The sequence below is a fragment of the Aptenodytes forsteri genome, unplaced genomic scaffold, assembly GCF_000699145.1.
Source record: "Aptenodytes forsteri isolate BGI_AS27 unplaced genomic scaffold, ASM69914v1 Scaffold241, whole genome shotgun sequence".
Lineage (NCBI taxonomy): Eukaryota > Metazoa > Chordata > Aves > Sphenisciformes > Spheniscidae > Aptenodytes > Aptenodytes forsteri.
The window spans coordinates 7,698,371-7,709,505 of record NW_008795252.1 but is presented as its reverse complement, the minus strand read 5'-3'; the positions used below and the strand labels follow the sequence as shown (position 1 = coordinate 7,709,505).

The window sequence follows — 11,135 nt, the reverse complement described above, 5'->3', positions numbered from 1 at the left end:
ACACAGATAACAGAAAAGTCGACAGAAAACAAAGAAGGACAAATTATTAGAATTTATTAGTGAGGCAATCCCTGCCATATTTCCTTTTATATCTACTCACTTGTGCACTATCAAACACGTAGACAGATTCTTATAAGACCACCACAAATGAAGTATCTGGGTAGCTGTACTTCCTTTCACTACTGTGTTGAACATATTTCATGTACCAAAACAACCATATTCAGTTGTCACCTTTATTAATAAAGTTTTATCCCTTCATGTCCAAAATGGAGCATTTTGTATCAGCAACTCCACATAAAAAGGATGAAAATCCTAACACTGCAACATCAGAAAAGCTAAGTAAGTGCAGCACTACTATTCTACTGTTTCCTACAATTTAATTCATTCTAGTGAACTTAGTACTTTTACCCATTTGGGTATTTATGAAGCATATTTGTAATTTCGTGCTGAGGTGTTCAAGAATGCTCTTGGCTTCTTTAAACAGGCATTATGATGAGAGATCCAGAAGTGTTATGCAGACATAGCTCTAACAGCGTTCTTGTTTCTAAATACTGCAGACATAGCTCTAACAGCGTTCTTGTTTTTTAAATACATAAAATTTATATTTGTGTCACCCCAGCCACAATAGCATTGTTATTCCATATAATAATTTACCTGATTTTTGTTTGGATTCTCCATAAAAACACACTGCTTCATTATGTATGAGACAACAGCATTGCCCCCTAAAGCTGCAACATGAGCTCTCACCATTGCAAACACTTCAGCAATAAAAGCATGGAGAAAACCACTGACACCACCTTCCTAAAATGGAGAAAAAAAACCAAACCAAGAACATTTTATGTTAGGCACTGCTACAAGATGCTGAATACTTTTATTACATTTTTATCAGCTGAATATTTCAGTGAATCCTAAATGGTATATTGTACAGAACTCAAAAGCTATTCACTGTTTAATGGGTCACAGTTAAAAATCAGACCAATGGAACTTACCGTTTGAGGAAAAGAATCAGAAGTAGGTTATTCATTTGTAACTGGTATTCTTTGTAGTCAGTGTATTACATATACTCATACTTTTCAGACATTCCTACACCTCTGCAGGAACATGTAATATACCACTGACAGCTGAATAATGAGTTTTTCTTTCATCAGAAAGGATACTACCCATTTTTTTGAAAACCGGGACGCAGATAAAGAATAATTTCTACTGAGGATTACGAGAGATTCAGACTTCTTGGAAATTACTGGTAAGGAGTGGCCGTTACTTTTGGTCACTGCAACTTCATGTATGCTAATGACCGTCATTCGTTCTCAACATTCACTAAAGAAATGATCCCTCAAAATACAAAGTAAGCAAGGGACAGAGCAGAGACTTGACAAGCAAGCTATTCAAGTTTTTTTTCCCTTGAAGCCCAAAAGAATTTCTGGCCATCCTGCTTAGTGAAGTTTTTTGACTTAATGGTGCTTGTGGGGGATTTTTGCTTCTTTGGTGCCGAGCTGAGTAATTTAAATTGCTGTGAACGGAGAAGGAAAACAATGAAGCATGTTTATTTTCTAGACAATACTTATGAAAGAACATGAGCAACTACATTGGCGGGGGGAAACCCAACACACAAAAACCAGGCAACCAACCAAAAAAAATAAAAACCCACAGAAAAAACCAAGGAAACAAACTGATGAAACAGAGCTCACTATTGGTTAAAAATATCTGTAAAATTTCAAAATGAAAGTGAAAGGCAAGACCACTAGACTTCCCACGTGTGTGTGCCACTGGAGAAAATGAAAGAGGTAGGTAGAAGAGGGGGCTAACTAAGCCAAACTTCAACAAATAAGGACTGCCCTCATATCTGCTGGAAAAAGTATGATCTGCCCTGAACAGACTCATAAAGACATTAGGAAACGTATCTTGGGAGGAAAATTAACAAACGAAAGGCAAGTATAATTCCACCAATCCGAGCATAAAGCATGAATGAAGTCAACTGCAGCCAGAAATCAAAATTTCAATACAAGTTTGTCATTCCTCGTGACATTTTGATTTTGTCCAAGTGTTTTAATAGTTACAGCAACTGATGGGGGGAAAAAAAAAAATATGTAATATCATAAACCTAATACAAAAGTTGATGACAGCAGTTAACAAAAGATTATAAATATCCACCTGTAAATGGCAAAACCTAAAAGCAATGGATAAATTTGACTTAAAATTATCATTAATTTTTGAAGCACAGTGCCTGGTATATACTTCAGCTTATGAAAGCGTTCATAGGGCCTCAATATTCTGTAAACTACCATAAGCAAAATATAAAGCAATACAAACATAAACACTGCTAATTATTTTTCTGTAGAATCTGAAACACATTGCTCAAGTTGGATATAATGACCACTCTGTTTTGACCCTGTTACAGCCTCAGGGCAATACTGTGCAACTAGTATTAAAACTGGTTTGTGACTCAGCCTGTGCAGCTGGAACAGATTTAAATCAGCTGCCCTGGGTGCTAGACATTGCAGACTGACAGTAGCACAGAAACTGTACAACCATCCCAACTTTATGGAGGAGTTGAATCAAATACTTGAGCAACCTACCTCCGCTGAGATTGGCTATCGTAGTTACCAAAGCTTGCTTATCAGCTATTTAATCTGTATCTACAGAAGCTGCAGTTAGTACAGAAATGTCATGTAACCATTTCCCTCATCATACCATATACATCCTTTTCAAATGCTGTCCTTTTTGCATAGATTTCTCAAGTTAAAAGGGGCCGTAACTTGCAAGATCCAAACAAGATGTTTGTCTGATCAAAGTTCCTCTGGAGAGCTCGCAACTCATTTTTATGAAGGCTGATCATTTTTATTAACATCTGCTACGTAGTTTTATCAATGTGTAATTAACAAGAAACAGCATACTCTTCAGCATTGACAAACCAGGCAAGAGGTACATTCTATTTCTGTGGCTGGAAACTGTAGCAGAAGGATGCACCTACTTCCCAAAAGGACAGAAAAATGATAAGGAACACGTCTTGCGTTTTTGCATTCTCAGAGGAGTATCTGTTGTCCAGATCCAGACTGGAGATCATTGTTTGAGTATCACTAGCTACACCCTGTAAGCTGCTTGTGTGGTTATATACTCTATGGCACGCTTTTTAGATGCTCATCACACAGAGCTATGTTACTGAGAATGCAGAGAATGTTATATTAAAAATCAGCATAAATATTATATATGATATGGGAAACCTGGTATTAACCAAAGAATTCTAAAATCCAAATACACTGTGAAAGTTCATCATTGAGCTTGCTAAATGAGAGAAGAATGGATTTTTTTTTTTTTTTTTTCTTTTTTTTTTTTCCATTTAAATTAATCTCGGGTTTGGGTTCAAATGATCCCAACTACCACTGCTGGTCAAAGACCTATTTTTTCCAAATAGTTCTGTTTAAGAACTCACTGGTTTAGTGTTATATCCAAATTCAACAACAATGGCAATGGTTAAGTAATCCCTTTCTAACACTGCTAAACACAAAGCAGCTCTATATGCTCTATGACAAGAGCAGTGCAATGTGACTTACTCCCCACTCAGCACCTCTCTCAAGTGACAAAAAACTCTATTCCCTTGCTGTGCCATACCTCAACTCAAACCTCTTCAGATATTTACTTGTGATTGTTATGATTAACAAAGTGTGCTAATCCCTGATATACAGCTCACCTCACGCAAAGAAGTGGTTTCTCGTATAAAAAACATGTTGATTATCCCAAGATATTTGGTTATTTTTGCCCCAGGTAGAAAAGAAAGAGGTGTCATCTTAACAACTGAGACGGTAGAGTTGGTGCATGATGGAACAGAACGGTGCCGTAAGTATCCCTCAGCCAATGGACTTGCTTTATCAAGTGAAGCAGCTAAAAAGATGGAAAAAAAGAAGAGAAAGTAACTATCAAGTAAGATCGATCACTGTTTCTCAAAACACAAAAACTCTTCTTTATGGTTTCCAAATAGCTTGGTGACAACATTCAGCTGCCTGTGATGCTCAGCCATATCATGTGAGAAAGGAAATTATCATGCAATGCATGCAAAAGGAGACAAAAAGCTGAAATGGAATTTATTTGGAAGAGTGGCATTCCTGCAAAGGAAAACATTGAGGCGAGTAGCTGCACATACAACAATCAGTTATAAAGTGAAGGTAAAGAAAAAAGTGCCAACATTTTGGAATACGTATTCTGCTGGAGGAACAAATTACAGGAAGTGTGAAAGTTGTTGTGTTTCCCCAGTGCAGCATTTTCCATTAAAACAGATATTAATCTCTGCTAATTTAAGCAAGATAGTCAGACCTGCGGCCAAAGAACTACTGAAAAATAACTCACCACTTGCTAATTTAGTGACCATTGCCTTGACTGTCACCTTGGTGATTGCTTCCTGTTTCTCACCCAAAATTTTCCAAGATCATACATACACCTACATCCATGCAGTGTATGTTATATAATTAGTAGGCGTACACATTCATTGGTAACTAATTTTTACTAAGTGAACAGAAATACTGTATTTTGCTTTTTATGATACTGGTTCATAAACCCTGTATTAGTTAACAAGACATTAACAATGTCGGCAGTTTTCACACTCAGGTATTCATTCTACATGTGATCTGCAATACTATTGCTGGGCAGGAAACTCCACTATTCACCACTGGGAAATCAGAGATATGTCTCAGATTATCATAACGTGGTAGAAACAGCCGCCTACTTGTCTTAATTGATCCGCGCCTTATGGTCTGAGCTTTCAGTTTAATGAGCTCTATCCAGCTGTTGCATCTGTCTGCAAAGGAACTGTAATCAATTGACGTTGCTGAAAACACAGACAGAAAAACAAAAGAAAAAACAAAGAAAAAAAATATGGATGATGTCTCTTGCTCATCTCAATGCTCCTTTTGAGGAAGCAATTATTTGTGTCTGAGAGAGAACAAACATCCCTTTCCAGGTCTGTTTAAAGGAAAAGTTACAGTATAGGTTTGGACTTGTCCAAACCGGTGTACCGATTTCTGGTGATGTCCCAGCTGTGAACCAACTGCCTGACTGGGACTTCATCACTGAAAAAACATGCAAATACAGTCATTAACGACTTATGCTCGATTATTTTTTTTTAATCTCATTTTAGGTATTAACTTCTGGCTTCTTTAACTTTATTTAAGCCTTGTTTAATTTTAATTTTCATTGCTATTCTTTTCCTCACGAAGAACTGCTGATCGTGATTTAAACTTCCTATCTATCTTTATCAATATCTGACCTACAGACTGAAAAAAAGCTTTGGTGATGAGGATAAGAGTCACAAGCTGAAACAACACCTCGGTTTTAAACACAAATGAATTTTCCTTCCAAAACGCTGTCCTCCTTCCCCCAACATCCCCCCCTCCAATATCCCCCACCCAATTATCATTACAGTGAGAAGCAGAGTTGTTTCTGCTATGACTTTTGGTATTAGTTGCAGGGGTGTTTGCGTATCTTTAAAAAAAATAAAGTTTTGCAAACACCGTTTCTTCATTATCTTGAAGAAACGGAAGAACACATGCTAACTTCAAATTAACACAAGCAAAAAAGCTCTCTCTCAAGGAACTAATTTTCTGTCAGATAAAGTGATATCAATATATCTGACAGAGACACACTGTTGTTATTAACAAATCTGACTTTTGTAATTAAAAAACACATCAAAATATTATGACACTGTTAAGCCACACCAGAGCATGCATTCTCAGTTAACTAGTACACACTTCCTGGATTAAGACACATCCAAAAAGAGTATACCAATCCCAAGAATATGCTCATTCTGTTCTGGCATATGGCTAAATTAAGTAAACTCACCTCTCTGAGCAGCAGGAATACCTGTGTGGGAACTTGCACCCTCCAGGACTTCTAACAAGATAAAATTAATTCCATTCAGATAGTATAGGAGCAGAGTCATGTAGTACAGGACAACAGCTTTCTTCTTATAAAAAATTTTTTTTAGAGTAAAATATGAGAAAAAAATCTTCTATATATACACTATACTATGTACTTTGATAGCACATAATAAATTGGTATAAATAATTAACTTCACTAAATCTGCCTTGCAAATTATAATACGATCATTTACTAAAGGTCATTACTGTATAAGGTTGTATACAAATATTTTTAAAATAACAATCTTACAGAAAAGTATGTAAAAAAGGTATCAATATATTAAATAAGCTGCTAAGTAAATGTAACTACAATGAAACCTCGAGTCTACTTGTGACGAAATGACAGATGAAATAACTACCTAGTTGAAAGCCTCTAAGGTGATGTACAGTACAATAGGGAATGTGAAGAACATCACAAAAAGTGATATATGTGGACAGGCTACCCTCTACTGGTCAGTGCCCATTATACAAGTAGCACTGTCTAGTAACAGTGAAAAAGACACCAGTCAGGTATTTCTGGATAGCTCCTCTTTTTGAAAATGAAAGGTTAACAGTATCATGTCATCTATTAAAGTTAAGCACACACAAATGCATAAAAATAAAAAAAATACAAAGAAATAAGAATATTATTGCTGAAAATACAAATAAATGCGGTAGGGACCCTCCTTTACACAACTTACGTAATGGGCAAAAAAGGGAGCTCTAACATTTTAGTAAAAGAACATTTACAATAATTCACAGACATTACATTTCCTATCACTAGCCATTTTGGTGGGTAGATAATCCAACAATGGAGAAGGAAGTAAAGACAGCTGATTTCAATTAATGACGGCCTAATTTTTAATACAGTCATAGAACAATTGTGACAACCATTCTTGAAATGCAGCTCTATCTCAGGTAAAATAAAGCAGCTGTTTAACAGCTAAAACATGCTGCACTGTACAAATTGTTTACTACGCAAGTTTAGGCTCCTTTCACTTAAAAAAAAAATTACAGGCAATTTTTCTCAGCTGAACAACCAGTATTTGCTAGATAAAGTATTTCCCACCGTGAAAACTATGAGATTAATTTAAGGCTGACAATACATGGAGTTATTTTATATGGGCCATTTACAGAAGCAAAGCAGTATGAGGCAAGCCTAATTATTAAGTAATTTATAATTCTTTAAGTCAAATGACACCCAACACCCAGTGGTTTGCAGCATTTTCAATACTCTAAATGCAAAGATAGAGGAAATCTATCTAGACAGGAAAGCTACAAAAGAATATATACAGAATGATTAGCCAACCCATCTTATGTGACTCTCAAAAAAATTTGACTTTAGGAGCGAACATATCCATTATGCTTAGGTAGCAAAGAATATTTAAAGCATGTGAAAGTACAGATATTTTAAAGCTACTCCAACAATGAAAGAGCAGAACTCAAAATCAGTAAATAACAGTAGTTCAGCATTCTTCCATTTAACTGACCTTTAGCTGGTGAGAATGGTTGAGAAGCAAGGGGATCAGAGCAAAGTTCCAATGGAAACTGTAGCTGTTCTTCATTGTCTGTAGATGCTTCAACAAAGAAAACATACCCGATTGATAATTAACCCCCAAAATAAGATTTGCCAGTAAAAATAAGCACTACAGATTCAATTTAGTCAGGTCTGACTGGAACAGATTTTTTCACCGTATGCATATAGTGATGCGGTTCTGCATAAACAGTTAGATGTCTGACAATAAATCCAGCTGCAAAATTGAACAGAACCTGCGTTCTGTTGAACAAGATTTGATTTGGTATTTTCAGGAAAAAATATTAAGTCAATTCATGTATTTTAGATTTGATTCTGCAGTTGGATCTGAGTTAGCTATACATTAAAGTAAAAAGTAATGTGATTTATTTCACATAAAAGAAAACAAACAATTTACTGTTACTATTTAAGAAGTAAGGTATAACTAATGTTTTAGAACATATGGCTCTGTTCTACTACCGAATTCCATTCTTCAGAATGGAGTATCTTCAAAGTTCTGTTTAAATTCCCATATCCAGATTGCATACATATATTTCTAGCATAAGATGGTGCTTCATTAGCAAGATGACATACACAGATTGCAGTAGTCTCTTCTATTCCCTCCATAATGCTATATGCTTCACTGATCTCCAAAAATATTACTGACCTACTTAAGGGTTTTCTGGAGGTTTTTTTGAAGTATTATGAATAATTTATTTTCTTCCTTCTTGAAGTAAGGACAAAATTTGCTACTTATAAGAACAAGTATTCTCTAATGACTTACACCACGTGTTTCAAAATACAGGGGAAATGTCATCATCTGTTAAAATAATTTTTTAGAGAAAAATATTCGAAGAAAGGTGGTACATGGAATAAGGAAATAACAAACACTTTTTTCATGTTACTGTAAGTTTGTTGATTACGTACAAGCAAATATCTAATACTTGATAAGTCATCCTGCTGGAGGTCACATATATGAACTCTAAAAACCTCTATGTTATGACTTCACAATTTTATAGAACTTCCCTGTAAAAATGTGTATATGTAACTGAAATTAGAATGTAGACTCATTATGTACTGGGGAAAAAAAAAGGAAAGAAAAAGATTATCTCTTATCTTTACATGCCTCACAACATTTACCTCTTTGCTGTGATTTTTCTGTAGGGACTTTGTTGGCTTGTAATGCTTGGTTTTTGTCAAATGTAATTGCAACAGCTGTGACTGCAATCTGATCAGAAATAATATATGGCATATTAATCTCTTGTGCAATCTGCAAAAATAATTTTGCAAAAAAGCCAGCTTTTTCCATAGAAATTTTATAGAAAAATAAGGGGGGGGGGGGGAAATCATCTCAGTAGACATATTAAAAACCCTTCACAGCAGAGCATAAAAGGTAATACTAAGGTCCGATGTTGGAACATACACCTAACAGTGTTTGTCCCACATTTATGATTTTGTTCATCAGTTCTTTCCTTCTTTCTTGGTGAACCAACACAAAAAAGAATCATAAAAACTCATTATCATTGTATTTGTAAGAAAGAGAGAGATGTTTAATTGATCACAAGAATGATGCTATACTTCTAACAAAAACATTTTATTTAAAAATAATGAAGCATATTTCATCATCTTGAAACTGAAAGGAAAAAAAAAATCAGACAATTATAATGTCAGCATACTTAGAAAACTAGTGTGCCATATTCTTGTAGTGTATGTGGTTACACCTTTTAATGTATATCTAGTCAGCGCTTTTCATTTGCCATCTAACTAAAAAGATACACACTATTAAGATGCACTGTGCTCATGAAATGCCATGTAGTCCCATGATTCTCAAAACTGGTGAACTCCATAGGTCATCCTTTTTCTTCACCGAAGATTACGGCCCTAAGTTTTACTTCAGAATTCACCAGACATACTAGTAAATGAAATCCTAGCCTAGTTTACTCTGAGCAGCAAATGTTAATTAAAGGCCAAAACTGGCATGCCTACATGCTGAAAGTCAAAAGAAGCAGTTTACTTACTTGAACTAATTCATCTTCTGGTAGAGCAACTGTAAAATTTACATGACAAAGGCAGCAGGGAACCATAGATCGTAGTTTAAAATATAAGCTCTGTTGAAGACAAGAAATTATTTGTGTTACGCTAAAAAAATGCATGGTTTATTTCAGAGAAATTAAAGATCAAAACTCTTTTCATAATAGAAATCATCTAATCATAGTAATTTTTTCTTGAAGAAGAATTACAAGCGTGAAAATTCAGGATAGAATGCAATCTACTGTGTAGCAGTCTTTCTATTTGTTTCTACAGTACGCTACCAATCAAAGGACTCATTCCAATTCAAAAAGCTTTGGAAATCCTTAATATACTAAGAAGGCTGAATCTATCTTTAGAGTAGCTTGCAAACTAATTACAGACACTTTGTAGTCTAATTCTGAAAAGTAATTATGAAAAAAATGTTATTTTCAGTATAGCCTGATTTTACTTCGCTTCCATTTGAACAATTCAAAAAATGTTTGAAATAAGATTCTTACCTTCAACAGATTCTCACAGAGATCATTAAAGTTCTTATTGAGTGTTTGATTTGTTAGGTTAATGTTGCTTAATCTGGATACTCTTACTGCTGTGAACATCTGAATTAGAAACAAACACACTTATTTTTTTTCCAATATATGCCTGTATGTTATATTAAAAACAAAAAAAAAATCATAAAGAAGGCAAATAATGCATAACATGGGGGGCAGGGAGAGGGAGGGAAAGAAAAGGAAAAAACTGTAGCAAGAGTAAGTCAAGTAAAGTGCTTATTGCTCATGAAATTTTACAAACAAACGGCAAGTTTTCTGTGAACTAATGTATATATGAAACAAGTGATTAAGCAAGATATGAAATACTCTATGTTCTTTTTACTTGCTTCATAAAGGAGTCATTCTACCTGCTACGTATTTTGTTAACTGCTGTTGAAAATTATATGTTAATTATGTACAATAATGTAGACAATAATGGAATGTCATATACAGATACACAGGCAATCCCATCAACCTGAGAATATGCTGCTGGTGCAGTCATATTGTTTTCAGGTTGGAGCTGTGCCTCTGCAAAGCACAGTCTTGCATTGTGCCAATTAGGTGTAAAAGCTCGCTCAGATAGATCTGTTTTAACTCTATACGAGACTGAATTGTGTTGTACAAACATGACCAAAATATTTAAACTTAATTATAAATAGAAATTTTTCTCTACTGACCGGACTGGCTATATCTAATTCTTATTCATCTTAACCCACTAATGTTATATATGCAGTATCTCATACTAAGTAAGTCAACAATTGACTGGATTGGCTTTATCTAATTCTTATTCATCTTAACCCACTAATGTTATATATGCAGTATCTCATACTAAGTAACAGTCAACAATTTGTTTCTTTTAAGAGGCTTCAAAATCTAGCCAAGCTCTTAAAAATGCCCAAAACCTTAAAGTTCATATTTACTGTAATTATTTTCTAATTTTTGTATTTTTGTACCAGGTTCTCTGTTACATAACAGCATTGAAAAAAAACACAAACAAATAGATTCTCATACCATATTTTTCTTACTAAAATACTGCTTTTATTTCTAACACAACAGTATCCTTTTAATTTATCTTTCAAAATTAGTGATCTCTAACGTATATTTAAATTACTACAGCATATTTCAACACAACTTGGAAAAAAAGATTTCATTTTCTTTGAATAACCTTACTTGAATTTC

At 34.6% G+C, this 11,135-nt stretch overlaps 1 protein-coding gene across 1 annotated transcript in view; it reads right to left on the bottom strand.

Moving 5' to 3' along the window:
* C2CD5 (C2 calcium dependent domain containing 5) overlaps positions 1–11,135 on the bottom strand; it is a 68,708-nt gene that overhangs the window by 2,379 nt on the left and 55,194 nt on the right. The window contains exons 18-25 of the mRNA XM_019471980.1: positions 9,927–10,025; positions 9,417–9,506; positions 8,539–8,626; positions 7,376–7,462; positions 5,830–5,880; positions 4,718–4,819; positions 3,689–3,879; positions 655–801 (exon numbers count right to left, since the gene is read on the bottom strand). Coding sequence (XP_019327525.1) covers positions 655–801; positions 3,689–3,879; positions 4,718–4,819; positions 5,830–5,880; positions 7,376–7,462; positions 8,539–8,626; positions 9,417–9,506; positions 9,927–10,025 — 855 coding nt within the window. The remainder of the gene's footprint in view (positions 1–654; positions 802–3,688; positions 3,880–4,717; positions 4,820–5,829; positions 5,881–7,375; positions 7,463–8,538; positions 8,627–9,416; positions 9,507–9,926; positions 10,026–11,135) is intronic.